Source organism: Muscardinus avellanarius (genome assembly GCF_963383645.1).
Source record: "Muscardinus avellanarius genome assembly, chromosome: 4".
Classification (NCBI taxonomy): Eukaryota; Metazoa; Chordata; class Mammalia; order Rodentia; family Gliridae; genus Muscardinus; species Muscardinus avellanarius.
In genome coordinates, this window is record NC_137789.1 from 144,366,556 (window position 1) to 144,387,571 (window position 21,016).

Below are 21,016 nucleotides of genomic sequence, written 5' to 3' on the forward strand. Positions count from 1 at the left end.
TCAGTAAACATCTTTATTATGCCATTATTCTAAAAAGTACCTAAGCAGCATCTCACAAGTGCACTATTATGGGATGAGCAGCTTCTCAAATGTTAAAAAGAATTCCTTTTGAGTTATCCCAAATACAGTTCAAGTCTGAATGGATGTCAATTGGATACATGGAATCTAAAAGTTTTATCCCTTTGTTTTCAACCTGTAAGGAAACTACAGATTTGTTCAATGTTTAATGAATGACTTAGTGAGAAGATAAAGAATTTTAGAGCTGGGAAGCAGGGCCTGAGAGTTGCTCTAATCCTGCTTCCGTTCTTCACAGAGCAGAAATTGGCTTAGAGTGTCTAAGCGATTAGACCAAGGTCACAGGTAGACAACAGCTGAGCCCAGAATAGAAGCAAAATCACCAAACTCCTTTCAGAAAGTTCTGAGCTGCCTCTTAGGAAGAAGTTTTGAATGAAGTGGAAACCAGACCTGGTCCACTCGACAAAGGTTGGCGGTTGTCCCCCAAACATCGACACTAATAGTCCATTGAGGCCAAAGGTTAAAGGAGAGAAAGAAAGTGAAGGCTAACAGTGCAGAAAGGAGCGAGAGTGGATAGAGTGCACAGGGGGGAGAAGGATAAAGGGAGGGAGGGAGAGATAATATGGCTAAAGTAGTAATATGAGAATGAATATAAATAAGAAATGTTGAACAGAAAAAAATAAAGAATTGCTTCCTGGAGCGAGGGAGGGGTCGAAGGCAGGAGGGCGAGCCCCCAGGAGGTCTGTAGACTGGAGTCGCGGGTGTGATCGAGATCTGTGATATATGGGTAGCAGAGATTCTGAGATACACGGGTAACAGGTTCCTACGCAGCTGATGCCGCTGCATTGTGCCTCAGTTTCTCGCCCATATAACGGAGCACTGGGCTTAGAAATTCCCATTCAGGGGAGGAACATCCCAGCGAGCGAGAATGTTCCCCACATTTTGGAGATTCTGGCCCCGCTCGGGTGGAGCGAGGACCAGGCATTCCCTGCCTGGACTCCCACCTCAGTCTGCAACTTGGTGCCCACTCCTCGGCCATCGCATTTCTGGGACAGCCTGGGCTCACCCGGAACAGACTTTCTTCTCCTTGGATAACTCCGTCATGGGCACCTGGGTCCAGAGGAAGCAGAAAACAAGTCCTGACCGCGAGAGGCTGGCGTGCGGGACCTGCTCCCACCGGCTAGTCCCTCCGCCAGCGCCCTCCGGGCTACTCTCCCGCTCAGGTCCCCTGCGCAGCCTCCGCTGCAGCCACTTCCGGGAGGTTTGCCGCATCAAACTTCCCCCCGGAAGCAGGCTCCCGTGGCCTGTATCCGGGGGAGACCGAGCCGTTTCCAGGGACGCGGAGTGGGGAAAATGCTTTCAGTAATCCCTCGGAACACGCATATGTTTGTAGGATTTTTGTGGAGAGGCACCAGTTGGGACGCCTGTCATTAGTAAATTCTTTCATCTTGAAGCCTGAGCGGAAAGGAAAAGGCGCACACAGCCTAATTTCCGGAGGACAGAGATTTCGAAGAACAACCAGGAAGCGGCTGGGCTGGGAGCTGTCCCCGGTTCTCCGCTCTGCTTTCCAGGGCGCCTCCTGGGATTCCTAAGCCGCGGCCCCCTGCCCCGACCTAGGTTCCGGCCCGGCCCGGCCACTCCGGAGCTGCCATGTCATCCGACTTCGAAGGCTATGAGCAAGATTTCGCGGTGCTCACCGCTGAGCTCACCAGCAAGATTTCCAGGGTCCCCCGACTTCCGCCCGGTGAGAACCCCGTCCCGGCCAGGCGGGGGCGGCCTGGAGAGCCGGGAGGCTGGGGGCGCGCGCGCCCGCGGGAGTGGGCGGGGCCGGCGGCCCGGGAGGGAGGGGGCTTGACTTGGGCCAGGGTGGAGACTCTCGGGTAGGTGTAGCGTGCCATAATAAAGCTTTCGGAATCTGAGTACAAATTCCTCCTCCATGGCCTTGCAACTTGTATAACCTTGGGGACGTTTCTTCTCTGTGGCTTATTATTATTTTTTTCTTTTTTAAGATATGAAGATGGTCAGTGTTCAAAGAAAAATAAAGTATCAAGATCGTAGGTGAACAGTATACAGCAACGTTGTAGTGTTACTAATCATCTTATTCGTATGTGCAGCAAAACAGAATTTAAGAGCTGGGGTGCCTTGATTCGAATACCATCTGCTGCTTAGGAGTTGTGGCTCCTTATCTCTCTCAACTTTCATTTTTGGTTAAACGGTGGAAAATTGTACCTCTCTTCCTTAGGGTTGTTGGTGAAGATTAAATGCTTTGACATGTGTGAAGTCCTTTGTGAAGCCCTTTCTTGTGTGTTAGCTGCTGTCTTTAGTACATTTATCATGCCTCTTCCCCATTTACTGTTTCTCATTCTGGGGGGTCTATAAGCCAATTTTATGTAAAACTTGATACAGGAGAATTTTGCTCATTTTTGTCTCCCATCTGAAACTGCCTTCTTTTTTTTTTTTAATTTGGTTTTGTGTTCTCGTACATACTACTTTTTATACTAGGTTGTCAACTGGGTGAAGATGGGGCCTGTGTCTGATTTCCCTCTCCTTCATTAAGGGCTCAGAAAAATGTTTAAGTGAACAAGCAAATGACTATATAATATTTTGTTATTTATCTTGTAAGATAATGTTTTAGGATTTATCTTTCTCTGAGTACAGATTTAATTTGAATTGTTAGGTATGGGAAAAGTTTTTACTTTTTGGTTTAGTTTTGTCGTGCGGAGACTGGACTTGACTGTTAGCTCTGTAGTATGCAGCGTAAAAAAAGAATAAAGAGGATGGTAGTTGTTCTGCAGACAGGAAGGCCGCTTCACTTCCTTCCCTTGTCAGTCAAAAGTCCTTGATACCAGTCATAATTTCTCCTAGACCCAAGTTGTCATTCCTCTTTCCCTTTTCCCTCTTCTCCCCAAACTTTGTATTTATAAATAATTTTCTTCCCTTATTTCCTTCTTTTTCTTTCCCCCACCTATTTTCTGTTAATAGGCATATTTGCTTGAAGCCAGGACCTCTGAATTTACACCCCACTCCTCTCCTGAAGTCCCAGTTAGTTCTGCAGGAGGTGGATGATGTCTTAAAGAGGTTTATGAGTCCAAGTAAGGGAGCAAGAGGAGAGAACCAAGGTAATATATACCGCCACGCTCTGCTGCCTCCGAATTTTACGGAAAGTAGCTGATGGCCTCATTCTTCGTGATGCACCACCTCGCCTCTTCTCTTCAGTTCTGCTTTTCTCCACCACCCAAGATCATCTTGAGTTTGTTGTCATTGTTGTTGGAGACTGCTGCCCTTGAATTGAGTCCCAGAGCCAGGACTGTGGTTTCAGCTGGAAGTTTGCTTATTTTTTTTTTAATTGCAATGCTTTCAGCAATAGAAACATTTGTTTGTTTGGGCTAATAGCTTTTTTGTTAGGAAATTGTTTTACAACATAATAGCCATCCTTGTGTATAAAGTTAGAGAAACTGTTTCTGTAAAAAGAGATTTTGTTGCTATTGAGGTTTCCTACTCTTTATATTTTAAAATATCAAGTTTTACTCTGTGGAAGGAAACATTTGTTTGTTTGGGCTAATAGATTTGTTTTTGGGAAACTGTTTTACAAAGTAATAGTCATTCCTGGGTGCAAAGTTTGAAAAAAATGTTTCCATAAAAGGAGATTTTATTGCTACTGAGTTTCCCTGTATTTTAATGTAACAATTTTTACCACATGGAAGGAAACATTCAAGTGTCTTAAAAATAATAGCAACACTTCTCCTTAATTTTAGTTTGATGTAATGCCCAAACCCAGAAGCTACATTTCAATTGAAATGCATGTAATCCTAGTACTTGGAAGGCTGAGACAGGAGGATCTCAGGTTCACAGCCAGCCTCAGCAATTTAGCAAGGCCATGTTTCAACATTTTAAAAATAAAATAAATAAGGCCAGGGGTGTTGCTCAGAGGCCGAGTGCCCCTGGGTTCAATACCCAGTAACACACACACACACACACACACACACACACACACACATGAAATAATTAAGTAACTTTAAAATGCACTGCTTTCCCTCTTAATAATGACTTGTATGTGTTCTTTTTGTAATCTTATCTTATAATCTAATTGATAAATAGAAGATAAAATTTTTGTCCACGTAGTTATAAATTTCATGTATCTATCTGTGGACTAACAGAAATTACTACATGTAACTGGCAAAAACCAATATGATTAAAAGTAATTATAATAGCTCTCTCTGGGCATCATTAGTGGTTGTGGTGCTTGGCTGAGACTGACCCAGAGGAGATGAACTATATTCATTTAAGTTAAGAAGGTTAAAAATTGGAGCAAATTTTCAAGCTAAAGCAGTTCATTTCCCAACATATCAATTTATTTAAATAGAAGCAAAGTAGGTAGGATCTATTGAAATGACCTTTTCTTACTGCTGTTCATATACAGTATATTTGTGTTACTTCCAAAGAGACTAGAAAAGAAGAATATTTTAAAACTTTAAAGAAGAAATTTGACTTCTCTGTAATTTTTGTTAATAATAAAAGAACTTCACTCTTAAAGTGTTTGAATCTTAACTCATTTTAGTAGTGGGACTTTTGAAATAGATGAGTTATTTAATTAATACTTTTATGATGTATTTTAAAATTGGTTTTTAATGATTACTGGTATGTGAACAAGTCAGGAAAATTGATGAGCAGAAACCACAGCAATCATTTATTTTGAAGTCCCCTTTCCTTTGGTGATGGGAAGGAATTCCTAAGTGGGGAATGCTTCCCACAGGTGCAGAGGCTCCATTACATCCAACAGGCTTCTTGAAGGATCTTAAAGTTTCATTTTGCAATTATTTATTCCATTGCTCACATGGTCTATTGTGAATATGTGAATCCCATTACTCCGTGGTTATGGTCAGAAATGTACCAACGAAGCATCATGACAGCATGGTTAAGATTCAGACTGCTGATGTCAGCTCTATTTAGAATCCAAGTTCTGCTATTTAGTAGATGTGCCTTCACAGACAATGATCTTGGCCTCGCTACACCTTTCTCTTCCATCTGTAGAAAGGGAGGGAAGGGGTAAGCGTTTTAGCCATCAATTAGAAAAATCCAATGAAATAAAGCATGCGCCACATTGACACAGTTTTTGCACAGAGAAACTGATGAACTAGCCCTTTAGTGACATCACTGCTGTTGCAGCTCTTCAGACGTTCACACATCGTGTTCTTAAGGAGTCTTGGGCCTCAGCTCACTTCCTTTTTGTGCCTAGGTGAGACTAGTTTCTCTTGATGAAGACCTACATTTGAAGGGAAGTGAGTGGGGAGGGACTTTTGAGATGAAATTGGAATTTGGCTTTGAACTCTCTTACTTTCTAATGCCTGAAGGAACTGCAAGATTATCTGGTTTAAATCCTGTCTCAGTCCTAGAATCGGACATTTTCCCAAGGTGTCTTAGTTTCCTTTTGTTGAAGAAAGATGTGCCTTCATAGATGACGTTCTTGGCCTCTCTACGCCTTTCTCTTCCATCTGTAGAAAGGGAGGGAAGGGGTAGGCATGACAGTAGGCATGCTTATGTCTACATGGATTCATTGCTTTCTGAGCTTCTCGGCTGACAGAGCAAACAACTTCATGTCTGTCTGTCTGTCTGTCTGTCTCTCTCTCTCTCTCTCTCTCTCTCTCTCTCTTTTTTTTGCAGGTCTGGGGATGGAACCCAGGGGCACTACACCCCCTGCCCTATTTTTTTATTCTTTATTTTGAAACAGGGTCTCACTGAATTGCAGAGGGCCTCACTAAGTAGCTGAGGCTGCCCTTGAACTGCGATTCTCCGGTCTCAGCCTCCCAAATGCTGGGATTACAAGTGTGCACCACCATGCCCAGCTTCATGTATATATATTAACCCATGTATACAAATCTATCTATAGGTATTGTATGTGAAATATATATATATATATATATATGTATATATATATATATAACTAAGTGAAATAAATAATATATATATATATTAAGTGAAACATGGGTTAATATTGGCATCTCAAACTCTAATAAGCCAGCATCAAACAGATCATTTTAGAATGGTTTTAACATTGACCATTTCATAACATATTATATGGTGTATGAGTATTACATCCATTTTTAAAATCTTTAACATAAAAAAGTTTCTCTCCAGCCAGGTGTGGTGGTGCATGATTGTAATTCCAGTACTTAGGAGGCCAAGACAGGAGGATAGCAGGTTTGCGGCCAGCCTTAGCTGTTTACTGTGGTGAACCGCAGCAAAGTGAGACCCTGTTTCAAAATAAAGAATAAAAAAAAATAGGGCTGGGGTGTATCTCAGAGGTAGAATGCCCCTGGGTTCCATCCCCAGTACTGAAAAAAAAAAAAAAGTGTCTCTCCTATAGTTTGTTGACTCCACACTTCTCAATATATAGTTTCTGCTGCTAAGTTTATTTAAAAATGTCTACCAAGTAGTTTCCCTACCAAGACAGGTACCAGTAACCAAATCCAAGCAAGCCCTGATAATTTCACTGTTTGTTATTGGGAGGGCTCACTGCTGAATAAACACACCTGTAAAGGTTGAGAAAGAGTCATACTATGTAAAGATTTGTGTGTTTATCAGTACTGAGCACCTCTGTAATATTAAGCAGGTGAGAAAAAGATCATACTATGCTAAAACTTGTGTGTGCCCATATACCAAAAAAAAAAAAAAAAAAAAAAAGCCAGGCTTGGTGGCGCATGCTTATAATTCTAGCATTTGGGAGACTGAGACTGGAGGATCCTGGTTTGAGGACAGCCTCAGCTACTTAGTGAGGCCCTTTGCAACTCAGTGAGAACCTGTTTCAAAGTAAAGAATGAAAAATAGGGCTGGGGGTGTAGCTTGGAGGTAGAATACCCCGAGTTCCTTCCATCCCTAGTACTGCCCAAAAAAAAAAAAAAAAAAATATATATATATATATATATATATATATATTAATTTTTATATAGTACATATAGAGGTCAAGGAAAAAAAGACCCTGTTGAAATTCCAACTCTTCCATTAGTTAGCTGTTGAACTTTGAAATTAATCTTTCTGAATTTGTCCATTGCCTGAGACTAGGATAATAATCGTGCCCCAAAGGGTAGTTTTAAGGTAGACTGATGATGTTAAACATGCACATTAACAGTAGCTTTTAAGTTACAAAACTCTAGCCGGGCATGGTGGCGCACGCTTGTAATCCCAGCATTCCGGAGGCTGAGGCCAGAGGATCGCAGTTTGTGAACAGCCTCAGCTACTACTTAGTGAGGCCCTCTGCAACCCAGTGAGACCCTGTTTCAAAATAATGAATAAAAACTAGGGCAGGGGGTGTAGCTCGGAGGTCAAATGCCCCTGGGGGGGTGGGGGAGTTACAAAACTCTAATTCCTGGGAACATGCTGTATGTAAACAGAGTGTTGTTTGGGGTAGGCAGAATGAAAACTGTCCTGAGGATTACATGAGAATACTGCGGGAAGGTTACCAAAGCTCACTGTTGGTAGATGTTTCCAGTGTCATCTAATCCAGCCCATCCTCCTTTCCCTCCTGTGTGATTCTTTTCTTGAACATATGAGGAATCCTGTACAGAGCCAAACAAAGGTGATCTCAGATCCACCATTATTTCTGACAGCTCCATCATGAAGTCGATTTAGTGGGGAATGATCTAGTTGTACTATTCTGACCCATCACAATTTAAATATTGCTTTCAAGAAGGGAAAGTTGCTATTTCAAGTGGGAACAATTGCCCCTATCCTTGCTGATGCCGTTTTCTTTTGCTCAGTGTCTCTGTGGGTAGCAAATTTGTTGATGAATGCTGAGACTGAATCATCCATTCAGTAAGCCTAGTGAGCCCCTACCTATGGAGGTGGATCAAAGATGTGTCCAGGCGTTTCTGTGAGCCACCCTGTGTTTATTTAATAAATTCTTCTTTTTTGTTTATCTTAACCAGAATCAGTTCTGTTGCATTCAGCTGAAGAACCATAAATGACACCTTACCAAAGGTTTAGAGAAGAAGAACGTGAAAGTTGTTTAGGCACTAATGAATAGATTCGTCTAGTGTGCAGATTAAATACTAGACAGATTATAGTTGGAAATAAAGTCGGAAAGGATTCTGGGGTCTAGACTGTGGAGAGTCTTGACTGCGAGGCTCAAGAGGTCCAATCAAAGCCACACTTTAGGAAGATCAAATGAGAGAGAAAGGGCAGACACGAAGACAGGGATCCAGGGCAGTTGGTGACACTCTTTTGCAAATGCTTGTACCGTTCTGGGCCATTTCTCTAATTCACTGTCATTTTTTGAAAACTGATTATGTTGGCTCCTTGATAGATTTTAGGACTATAAAGATGATTAACGTACTTACTATCTTCTCAGAGCCCCCAAGCTAAAAGGTTAGTCAGACCTGTTATTGTGAGAGGTCAGTCATTAGGATTATGTGAAAATTATAGTTGGTTTAAGTAAGAGAAGGTGGCTCTTTTGTTGGGTTAGAAAAGAGGTAATTCCTAAAGAGGTTCGAATAGCAGTTTGGCTGGTGGTCGCAGTGGAGATGGGCATTAGGACTAGAGGTTTGGAGTCCTGGAAGTACATGGGGATTTAAGACAAGCTATAAGATCATATATGCGTGATAGGATTACTTAAAAGATGCAATTCCCCAGGAACACAGATGATTTCCATAAGAGAAGCAACGACTGAACGTCAGAGAACACCAACAGTTAAAGAATAGGCTAAAAAGAGGAAACCCTAAAAAGGACACTAAGGCACAAGTGAGCATTTAGAAGAATCACAAAATCAGGGTGTCGCGGTAGGCAGGAGCGGGGAAAGTCACAGTGGGAGAAGCAGAGGTTCAGAGGCCTCAAGATTAAGTAAAAATAGGAACCGGGGACGTCAATTAGTTTGCATGAAGAAGAGGTTACTGATCCTAGTGAGGATTATTTCAGTGGAATGGTGGGGGTGAGAGTTAGGTCAGGGAGTTGGGGAGATGCAGGAGGGGACTGTCCACCCTTGCTTCCAAGGAGATTGTGGATAAAGGAGAGACATTAGCAGCAAAGAGGAATATGGGTCAAGGGAGGCTCTTTTCTTTATTTTGTTAGTGAGAAAGGGGAGGCATGTTAGTCCTGAAGTCCATGATATGGCTTTCCCCAACAACTGAATACCTTAAGAAAACAAGATGTTTCTTTGAATATGTACAGATATAATTTCACTCTTGATTCAAGAAGAGCTTGTCTTACATTCTGTTCTATCACAAAAATGCAGTGCTTTTCTACTGTGTAGAGATGTTAGATGGATTAAAGTGTACCAGAAGCAAATAAAGATGTACTCATATATTATGGTTTTATTTTATTTTTTTAAGTTTATTTTATTTTATTTTTAATATATACATATATATACATATATATATATATATTTTATTGGTGCATTGTAGTCATACATCACAATGGAATACAAGACTTGTGAGGATATATTACGACTTAATCTGGCCATATGTTGATTTTCAAGGAGGAAAAAAAATCAGATTGAATTCTAATTCCAAATGTGTATTTTTCTTAGGGAGAAACTTATAGTATACACAAAATACTTTTTGTGACGGCTACCCTACTCCCCACAGGATCAATAGAACCTAATTATTATTTTATTAAAGTTATAGTTTCTGCTAAGGCTGTCCCACATAGAGCTGGCTTTCTTTCTGAAAGACTAGCCGACTAGTAGATGTACCCATTTCAACCTTCACGACTTTGCTAGTCGGTTGTATTGGTCTGTCACATGAGGTTCCGTGTGACATAAACACAGTTTTAAATAAAGAGGAAGAAATTTGTTGGCACAAGAAACCAGACTCTGTCAAAGCCAAGTAAAACCTTTTTCAGTTACTGAGCAGCCGGAGCTCACTATAGCCATCGCTCCTCTTTCTTTCTTTCTAAATGCCATCTTTATTTTCAACCACTGCAAACTCACCTTCCCCTTGGAGCAAGACCAGTGGACGCCAGTAGCTTCTGGACTCCTGCTCTGGAACCAAGACAAGGGAAAAGGCTGGCTTTTTATTCTAGAAACTTGGTTTGCTTGGGTCATACGCAACCCTCCCCCAGCCCCATCCTGAGACAAGTGTGACTGGAGGGGTTGAGCTACACAGTTAGTCCAGCTCGGATGGGATGCCTGCCATTTCAAAGTCACTGTCACTGAAAAGGCAGAGATGTATTCCGGGACAGCGTTTTCCACCGGCCTGCCAGGGTAGGGGGGCTGTCGCTGAAGAAGAGAAGGTGCTAGGCAGAGACTATAGATGCTTGATAAATTTGTTTAGCACAAAACTTAGCTGAGGTTTGTTAACAAATGGGCAGATTGATTTGGAATGAGGTTATCAGATGGTTTTCTGAAATTATGTGCCAGTATCCATCTCTCCTAGATAAAGGAATTATGGTCAGGTTATAACTTGATTGTGATTGAGTTTAAATAAGCCATATAAAGAGACTTAGCACTTCATAATTTAAAAGTGATTTAATCTGTATCAAGCTTCTTTGAGGGGAAATAATCTAGTAAATATATTTTTATCCTTATTTTAGAGATGAAGGCTCCAATAGGCTGAGTCTCAGCAAAAAGTGTTTTCTGTCCAGGATGCCATATCATTTAGTAAGATGGTGGCTTTGGGCTTGGAATCAGTAACCAAGACTTCAAATATTTTTCTATAATTCCCCATTCTTAATTGACTGAAAGTACAATATTCAAAGGATTGGACAAGCTTGCCCAGTTTTAGGAAGTGTTTTTATATGTAACTTTTAAGTTATATTCACAAATAATTTATTCCTAATTTGTTAAAGTTATGACTTTGTAAGTTCTCAGTCCAACATCAGTCTGCTATTGTTGAAATAGTCTTTCCTAAAGAACCAAATGATTTTTGGTCTCTCTTAAAAATGCCTGGCATCAGCCAGGTGTATGGCCCATGCCTATAATCCTAGCAATTACAAGGCTGAAACTAGAGGATCATGGGCTCAGGACCAGCTTCAGCAGCAGGGCGAGGCCCTCTACGACATAGTGAGTCTCTGGTTCAAAATACAAAAATTAATTAGAGCTGGGGTGTATCTCACAGGTAGAATGCCTGTGGGTTCAAGCTCCAGTACCACCCAAAATATGGTATTTCTCAACAATTAGTTACTCTGTAGTATATATAGTTTCCAGATCGCTCAGAGATATGGCTTAATGTGGTTTCTTTTATACCAAAGAATGATTATGGTCATTGCCTTATATTCTCTCATCTGATTGATCACAAAAAAAATGGTATCTAAAAATGCAAATTTTTAGAATATTAATTATTTGTATCCTTAGCATTTTTTGATTTATTGTTTGTGTTTCAGATGAGAAGAAACAAATGGTTGCACATGTGGAGAAACAGCTTGAAGAGGCAAGAGAACTGGTGCGTGAAGACTTACTGACCCAACCACACCCTTGAGGGGGCTGGCTGCCTCTCACCTGTGTTTATACTGTGGGAATGTGAAGCATTATTGATTAATATGTTTGTTATTCAGAATCCATCAAGTTTTAAATTTAAGGAACAGCTTCTTGAGATTTTATTCTTTTTTTAAAAAAAGTGATTCCTTAAATGTCAACCTCTAGCAGGGCACTGTGGTGCATGCCTGTAGTCCCAGTTCTTACTGGAGACTGAGACAGGAGATTGAAGGTTTGAGGCCAGCCTCAGCAGCTTAGGGAAACCATGTTTCAAAATAAAACATATTTTTTTAAAAAAGGGATTGGGGAGGCCGGGTGTGGTGGCGCACGCTTATGATCCCAACATTCAGGAGACGGAGAGCGGAGGATGGCGGTTCACGGACAGCCTCAGCTACTTAGCAAGGCCTTTTGCAACTCAGTGAGACCCTGTTTCAAAATAAAGAATAAAAAAAATAACAGGGCTGGGAGTGTAGCTCAGAGGTACAATGCCCCAAGGTTCCATCCCCAGTACTGCAGTAAATAAATAAATAAATAAATAAATAAAAGGAATTGGAGCAAAGCTCAGAGGTAGAATGCCCGAGTTCAGTCCCGTTATCAAACAAACAAACAAACACAGCCAACGTCTAATTTTAATCCCTTCATAATACTTTCTCACAAAAGATATAAGTAGCTAATGCTTGATAAAGGTATATTAGGTACCAGAGACTGTGTGAAGGACATTACTTACTGTATAATATTTAACCTTTTCAAAAACCCTATGAGTTTCCAGGTGTGGTGGCTCTAGAGCATCTTCTACACTCTGGAGCATCTTCTGAATTTACTTGACTTAGTAATATCTGTTAACAGGACCATCCTGGTAATGAGGAGCCACAGCCTTGGTGGGCATTAAGGAGTAGGTTGTGTTCCTCATGGCACAGTAGAAATTCCCTCTGTGTATCTGAGTGCTAATGCATGGACCCCAGAGCCGCTGTCTATAATCTCATCCTCTGTTTTGGCTTGTTCTCTAGCCATCCAAATATCCCATGTTCTTTATTCCCTATCAGGTCCACCTCTAGGATCTACTAGCCGCTCTCATGACCTGATAGGCTGGCGTCCCTGCCTCTACAGGGGCAGTTTCACTTCTGGCCTCTGTGTTGAAAGTTTTTCTCTCTCTTTTTTATTTTAAATACTTTTTTCTTTACTTTCTTTTCTTTTTATGTTCAATTGCTTCTGTCTGTCTTTTGGCATTCTTGTAAAAGACGTGTTTTTTTTTTTTTTTAATATATATATACCAGAGCAGCCAATCAGGATGGTTCTTCCTTCTGGTTGATAGGGAAAACAAATAGTATACTTGGTCAGTTCTTTAGATCATGAGTTGATTTCTTATCTTACTGTTAAGTTCCCATTTGCAGCTTTTTTTTTTCTTGGCATCAAAATTGATATTTGGATGTATTTGCTTTCCTTTGGATATACTTATATTCTGTTTATTTGATGATGATCAAAAGCTGGTCTCCTGTTGACCAAGGTTTTACTATAACGAGGAGTATAGAAGCCACGTGTATAGTGCATGCCTGTAACCCTAGTACTTGGGAGGCTGAGAAAGGAGGATTGAAGCCTCAGCAATGTAGGCCTTCAGCAACTGATTCAAATAAAAAGTAAACTGGGATGAAGTTGTAGTTCAAAAGTAGAATACCCCTGGATTTAGTACCTAGTACCTCAAAATTATAAATAAAATAAATAAATAAATAACAGAAGTATAGAACATATCTACGCTACCATGGATCTCACAGACATCTTTAGTTGTTAGTAACTTAAGGTGTTTTGTCTAAGATAGATATTTCTCTTTGTTTGAAATGGTCAGAAAGCTGATATATTTAAGTTCTAATGACGTTGTTAAGTACACTGTTGGTTTTACCATATACTGATATTTTGATGAGAACCCTGGTAGAAAAGCTTGTTTTTGATTTAACTATGAAGACTGTTTCTGCTGAGCAATTGCTTTGTATTACTCCTTGGACAACACCCATCTTGTAATTATCACGTTTTCCACGTGGTTGTTGTGATAACATTGAACAAATCTTGCCTTTATTTCTGGTTTTATTTTAAAGGTTTGTTGTATGTTTCTTTTTTCTTTGTTACCTACCTTTAATTTCACCTTGAATGTCTTTGTAAATACTAAAGATGTACTTCACTGTCAGGTTTCAACTTCAATGAACTTTTGCGATTGTCCTTTATAGGCCCTTTCACCTTAGAAAGAAGAAGTTAATGATGATTTCAGAGCAGCGCTGTAAATAATTGCCTTGCTACATAATGCTTGAATTTATTGATATCTCACACTTGAGTTGGCCCATATGAACAATTTAAATGGTCACTTGCAATCAAAGCAATTAATATTATCTTTTTTTCTTATAAAATTTGAGGTCTGTTGCCGGGCGTGGTGGCGCACGCTTGTAATCCCTGCGCTTGGGAGGCAGAGACAGGAGGATCGTGCAGGTTCGAAGCCAGCCGCGCGCGCTGACTTAGGAGACCCTGTTTCCAAATAAAAATGTAAAAAAAAAAAAAAAAGGTCTGGGAGTGTAGCCCGGAGGTAGAAGGGCTTCCAGGAACCCCAGTACCACCAAAAAAAAAAAAAAAAAAAAAAAAAAAATTGAGGTCTGATAATTAAATGTGATTATCTGGCTTATCTGTGTTCTGCTGTAATGATTCAGTCTCTAACTCTGGACAGCAAGAGTTTTATTTGTGACAGGCTTCTCTTGTTTTTGGAAATAACCTATTAGAATGCTTTGAAAAGGAAATGAACATTGCAAAATTTTTTGCCTATAAATTTCTCAGACATGGCCTGCACCAATGTTTTGTTGATAATGATTTTTAGTTTTTCACATGAAATTCAGATAAGCCCCTGCCCGTGTGTAGTACGTGCTGTATTTCTTCTTCAGTATGACTATAGTTAATGGTAATCTGTGTAGTCATCAAGTAAGAGAACCTGTTTTAAGCACATTCTAGGAATTTCCTCATTTGATCTTCATAGCTGTCCTAGCAAAGAAAGTGTTTTAAGAAATGAGGCAGGAAGTTGTTGAGAGGCCTTTGTGAGATCCCATGACTAGTAGACAGTGGAGCGTACAACGTGAACATAGGAGTCTCACTACAAAGCCCATCTTTTGAGCCACTTTTATGTCCAAAATATTATCTGATGGTGGGTTGTTAAAAAGTACCCTGCCGTGATTTCAACCAGCTCTAGGTAATTTGGCATATCACCGCATCCATTTAACGCCTCATTCATGTGTTTATAAAAGGGAGGCAGGAGGCAGGAGGCTGGAGGTCGAGATTACGTATTGCTGGGTATGTGATTTTCCTAATCAGAAACAACTTCCTAAAAGAAATTTCACCAAATGACTAAGGCTGGCCTGATGTTTCATGGGCTAACCATTGGAAATAGTGATTTATTTTCCCCTCATTCCAGAGATGCATGGTCAGTAGACCAGACCAGGTCAGACTGAATGATGGGCTGCCCCAAGGATATTGCAATTAAATGATCGAGAGTGTTTGGATGAATGCATATGTTTTAAAAGAAGCTCCTGACAGAGTCAGCAGCTTGACACTCTGTGTGTCGCTTGGGAAGGATGGAGTAAATGCTTGTTGAACCAAACAGAAATTAGGCACAAAGGTAGTTCCAGCGTTATTTGATCATGAACAGTCAGCACCATGGGCCTCATTCCTCAACTGTAAAATGAGGATTTGGAATTAAATCCTTTTAGCTCCAAACATTTGGTCATATGAAGACTGAGCATATGGTTTAAATCACGCCTTTCTCTCCCCTTTCTAGCTTGAACAGATGGATTTGGAAGTCCGAGAGATACCACCCCAGAGTCGAGGAATGTACAGCAACAGAATGAGAAGCTACAAGCAAGAAATGGGAAAACTCGAAACAGATTTTGTGAGTTACATTCCATCCTCTGTCATCCGTACTGATTTTTAAGCTGAATCTTCGCCTGTGTTTTTACTGTTTCCTCCTCAGGCCTTAATCAGTACCAAGTCCATAGTCTGCAGGGGCTTGTGTAGAAGACAAGCAGCAGCTTTCAGTGTCCATGGGTTAGTGCTGTAGAGGGCCTGTAGAGCTCGCTAACGATAGACTTTACGGGGTGTTGGACTCATGACTCACTAATCTGAATCATGTCGTCCTTTGAGCCAGGATAGTATTTATTGGCAGTTAGCACTTACTGGAATTTCAGAACCCAGTTTCTGGCCTTACAGAGTGCCTTGCCTTTAAACTGCAGGGTCCATGGACAGACTTAGGGACTCTGAATCCCCTGAGTGTATAGTCCCACTTTTGAAGGAATGTTTCTATGTGTGTCTGTTTTTTTTCCTGAGATAAGCCTTCTAGATTCATTAGAGTCTTAAAAAGATGTATTATGCCCTTCTACCCCAAAGATAAAAAAACTATTATTAATCACTGGAATTGGATTAATTGCCTCATAAGAATAGCTTTTTTCCCCCCTGCGTATCTGGTTTCAACTACACCCAGTTTCTAGCAAATTTAAGAATATAAATTTAAAGCCATAATGTCAACATTGTTAAGTAATTAATTAGTAATTGGAGTAGAAGTTAGAAATTAGAGTAGAAAGGACATAGTTATATCCAAAAAGGATGGAAAGCGGAGCCTTGGAGAAATATTTGCACACTCGTGTTCATAGCAGCATTTCACAATTAGAGGCAGAAGCCACTGGTGTGTCAGTTGAGAAATGGATGAGCGTAACGCCTCTACATGCTGTGAATATCATTCAGCCTCAAAAAGAAAGGAATCTTGACCTGCTATGGCCGGGTGAACCTGAGGACGCTGTGCTGCGTGAAGTAAGTCGGTCACAAAAAGACAAGTAAATACTGGCTAATTCCACTCTTGTGAGGTATCCAGAGTAGACAAATTCATAGAAACAGAAAGTAGACTGGTGGTTGCCAGGGACGGGGGTAACGGGGAAATAGAGATTCATTAGTGCGGATAGAGGCTTTCAGTTCTGCAAAATGAAAAGTTCTGTTGAGCAACTATAATAGTGTGGATATATTTATCATCACTGAACTGCATACTTAAAAATGGCCATGATGGTAAATTTAATGCTATGTGTCTTTTTACCACAATTAAAAGGAATTTATAAAGATACAGATAAATTATACTTACAAAAACACTGTGATGTTAAATGGATTAAGAAGTTACTGCAATGCAATGAGGTGCTCTCAGGTAGACTGGTATAGGTAACTAGAATCCGAGTGAACACATCCAATCTCATATCGCAGTCAAAAAGCTTCAGACGAGGAAAGACCTGAGCCTCGCCTGTGAGCAGCAAAAGTCCTGTGCTGTCCTAAGAGCTGTGTTTCTGAATCTGGGGCCCACATTCAGCAGGAAGGCCAAGAACTCATAAAGATCTTTCCATCTCCTTCCCCACCTCCCGTGGTTTGCTTTTGGAGGCCACGCCTTCTTGAGTACTGTATACCTTTCCACCCTAAGCCTGTGGCGGTGAGCCTAGTAGTAGAAATTCCTCCAAGAGCCAGCAGACAGTGGTTGGAACTTCTGTGTGTTTATTTTAAATTTTAGTGGGTATTTCCCTGAGAAGTTAGCATGGGCTGCATGGCTCGCTGTGTTATTCAGCTTTATGTAGCTATAACAAAAACCCGAGATAACTGATGCAATAAGGAGGAAAGACTCGTTTTTGGCTCCCTCTGGCGGAGGTTTCAGTCCACGGGTGGTTGGAGCAGTGGCAAAGCAGAACATCTTGGCAAGGAGTGTGTGGTGGAGCGAAGCTGTTGGTCTCATGGCAGCTAGGAAGCAAAGAGAGGATGATACTTCAAGGATGATACTTCAGGGCCCCAGGTGACCTGACTTCCTTTCCCTAGGCCCCACCTCCCAAAGGTTGCAGCACCTCTCAGTAGTGCCAGGGGCTGGCCACCAAGCCTTTGGGGTCACATCCAAGATCAAAACCATAACAGCCACTCCAATGCAAATGGCTACTAACGTGTGCTTCTATTCATTTTCTAAAAATTGAAATCCATGATAGTCCTGAAATCAGAAAATAAATGTAAATGCTTAGTTAGCGTCTATGTTGGGTAATAGGTAACATCATCTCCAACTGCTTTAAGAAAGGGTGGTTTCCCTCAGCAAGAACATGAAGTACAGAGAGGGCATTCGAGTGAGTTAAGACTTTGACGACTTAGATCACTTGGAAAATTATGCTTAGGAAATTCCAACTTAGAAAATCTTACACTTAGAAAATTCTAGCTACGCTGGGTGTGGTGGCACACGCTTGTAATCTGAGTATTTGGGAGGCGGAGACAGGAGGATTGCAGATTCAAAACCAGCCTCAGCAACTTAATGAGGCCCTATTTCCAAATAAGAGAAAAATAAAATAAAATAGGGCCGGGGATGTACCCTGGAGGTTAGAAGACCCCTGGATTTTAGTTCAGTACTCACAAAAAAAAAAAAAAAAAAAAAAAGAAAGAAAGAAAGAAAGAGAAGAAAAAGAAAAAAAGACTAAAGTTAATGTCCATTGTTTGGTATGCTTTTCTAAAGATTTTCCTCTGTGTTCTTTCACTGAATGTATTCGTTTCCTAGAGCTGACATAACAAAAGACCGCAGTCTGGGTAGCTTACCCAGAACTTTGGAGGCTGGAAGTCCGAGGTCAAGCTGTGGCAATGCCAGTTCTTCCCGAGGCCTCTCTCCTCGGTTATTAGGCAGCTTTTCTTTTATCTTTTCTACCTGTGTCTGTATTCCAGTTTTTCAAAAGTACACTGATCCTACTGAATCAAGAGCCACACTAATGATCTCATTTTAACTTAATGAGTTCTTTAAAGACTCTGTCTCCAAATACAGTCACCCTTAGTATTGGGGATTAGGACTTAAATATCTAAATGTGAGGGAGATACAGTGCAGCCCCAAATACTAAGTTTATTTTATTTATTTTATTTTATTTTTTTGTGCGTCTGGGGGTAGAACCCAGGGGCATTCGACCTTCGAGCTACACCCCCTGCCCTATTTTTTATTCTGTATTTTGAAACCGGGTCTCACTGAGTTGTAGAGGGCCTCACTAGGTAGCTGAGGCTGTTCCCGAAACATGATCCTCCAGTCTCAGCCTCCCAAATGCTGGGATTACAGGTGTGCGCCACCACGCCCAGCTCCTAAGTTTAATTTTAATCCTCATTCTTAATTTTTTCAGAAGTTAATTTACTTCTGTGGATTATTATGTCATCTATCTCAGTGTTCAATCTGTTTTGTTTCCCGAAGAGTTTAATACTGAGTATTTTATTTTAGGCATGTGAAAATTATATTCTTGAATTAGTATTCCCTTTTCTGCTACATTTTCTTTTATAAAGAAATAGGGAGCCAACAACTGTGAACTTAAAAAATTTATCCACTAGGTTGTTACTAAGTATATGTGTGTATGTGTTTACTTGGTGCTACCACTTTCTTTTACTTTGTAAGGAAATCTCACATACAGTGACTTAGAGCTCATAAAGTCCTTGAACGTGCATTATTGCATCTCGTTACATGGAGAGTAGAGCAGATGGGACGACTCTCCTCATTTCTACATGATGGAACCGAGAGTCTGAGGCTGAGTCTAGATTCCCTTCAGCAAAGCTTTCTGTAGCTTTACGGTGTAGAGGCACAGCCTAAGTGCTGGAACACAGTAGTACGCAAGGTGTAATTCTTAGTGTCATGGAATTTATATACCAGGGGGAGAAAATCCAGTGGAGAAGACAGTTAACAGATAAGCAAACTCATATGTCAGTATGTTATATTCACATACACAACATAACTGCAGGTAGTGATAAATGCTATAAAGGAAATTAAAGTGGGTAAATGCATAAAGAATTGGGGGTGAGGCGATGGGGCTTGTTTTTGTTAGGTAATTCTCTGTGGCAACGGTAAAAGATAAAGGGAGATGTGTGATTGAGGAGGAGGCGGAAGAAAGCCAGTAAAGCAGTAGGGGCCGTGGAAAGACCTTGGTGTTCATTCTGGGTTGATGGGAAGCCACCAGAGGACTTTAAGAAGCAGGCGGTCCCTTTCTGTTGTTCTTTTTGAGATGGGATCCTACTGCACTTCCTGGGCTGGGTTCAAACTCCTGGGCTTAAGGGATCCTCCTGCCTCAGCCTCCAGAGTAGCTGGGACTGTTGGCAGAGCCGCCACACCGGCTCCATGAGTGGTCCTTTGACTCTGTGAGTGGTCCTTTGACTCTTTTTTATAGCTTTCCTCATTTTTCTATACCAAACTATGTGAGTATTTGAATAGAGTGTAGAAAATCGTTACTTAGTTCTTTTGTCTTGATTTTGATTTCTTTCTTATATTTAATTCTTTTTTTTTTTTTTTTTTTTTGGTGGCACTGGGGATGGAACCCTTCTACCTCCAGGCTACACTCCCAGACCTATTTTATGTTTTATTTGGAAACAGTGTCTCTTAAAGCCAGCGAGGCTGGCTTTGAACCTGCACGATCCGCCTGTCTCCGCCTCCCAAGTGCGGGGATTACAAGCGTGCGCCGCCATGCCCGGCATATTTAATTCATTTTTAAGAGGAATAGAGAATGTCTTTTTAAAGATATTTGGTAGCTTTCTTGTGGTGATATACATATTTAGAAATAAAAAATTTGAAGAAAAAAAGGGCAGAAGTTGTCTTTCCCCTCCTACGAGTACTGCAAGTGGGCAGTTCTTCTGTTCCCTTTGATCTTGGGGGCATTTATACCCAGGGGAGAAGCAGAGGACAGCTCCTCGGCTCCTCGCTGTCCACTTGTTTCCTTTTCTTGCTCCCCCGCCTTCCCTGGCTGGCCTTTCCATGCCGGGATCCTTCAGACTTCCGTACCTGCCCACTGTCTCTGCACCACTCGTCCAGTGACTACAGCTCTCCTCAGTTCCAGCTCCAACCCAGACCTCTCTGCAGTCCAGATTCTTCCTACTAACTGGACCCCTCTCCCCATAGCCCCTAAACAGTAGCTCTCCATTTCATGAGAACTAGTCTCTTCAGAGTTCTCTCTACTGTCTCCTTGTCTGTTGCCGAGGACGTCCACCTGGTCACTGGGGCTTCGTCGTGGAGTCACTTAGTTGAGCTGTGTCCTGCTGGCACCTGCTCCAGGCAGCCCGTTATTGGTGTGGTCATTCCTGTCTCTTTTCCTCCCCCAACACCGTCGCCTTTCTAGCACAGGGACCTCCTACATCAGCTCCTTACACGTGCTCCTGAATCAGCCCAGGGCGACTCCTGGGCTTTCAAACCTCTCCCCTTGCTTGTTCATGTGATCAGTAATTTTGTTCTTGTGTGCTTGGTGTCACAGATCCTTTGCTGCTGAAAGTCTAGATTTCAGTTTTTCCTTAAAATGCAGTGTATCTCAACTTTTTTTTTCCTCATTATTATCCCCTAAGGCAATTTTTCAGACAGGCTTTTGTTACTTCCTTGCCTGTGTATGTGTATTTGTGGTACTGCGGCCCTGTCCATGCTAGTCAAGCACCCTAGCATGGGGCTGCATTCCCAGCCCAGATACTGCTTTCTTAGTCACCCTCCTTCATCTGATGACATTTTAATACCACACATATACTTTATATCTGTGCATTTAACTGGACATGGTAGCACTTAACTGTAACTATAGTACTTGA

General features: G+C 41.2%; 1 protein-coding gene across 2 annotated transcripts in view; it reads left to right on the forward strand.

Annotated features, from left to right (window-relative positions):
- Positions 1–1,665: 1,665 nt before the first annotated feature.
- VTI1A (vesicle transport through interaction with t-SNAREs 1A) overlaps positions 1,666–21,016 on the forward strand; it is a gene marked incomplete at both ends in the record, with an annotated part of 220,261 nt that continues 200,910 nt past the window's right edge. For both annotated transcript variants that reach the window (XM_080693708.1, XM_080693709.1), the window contains 3 exons: positions 1,666–1,759; positions 11,326–11,384; positions 15,219–15,329. In XM_080693708.1, the coding sequence (XP_080549834.1) occupies positions 1,666–1,759; positions 11,326–11,384; positions 15,219–15,329 (264 nt within the window). The remainder of the gene's footprint in view (positions 1,760–11,325; positions 11,385–15,218; positions 15,330–21,016) is intronic.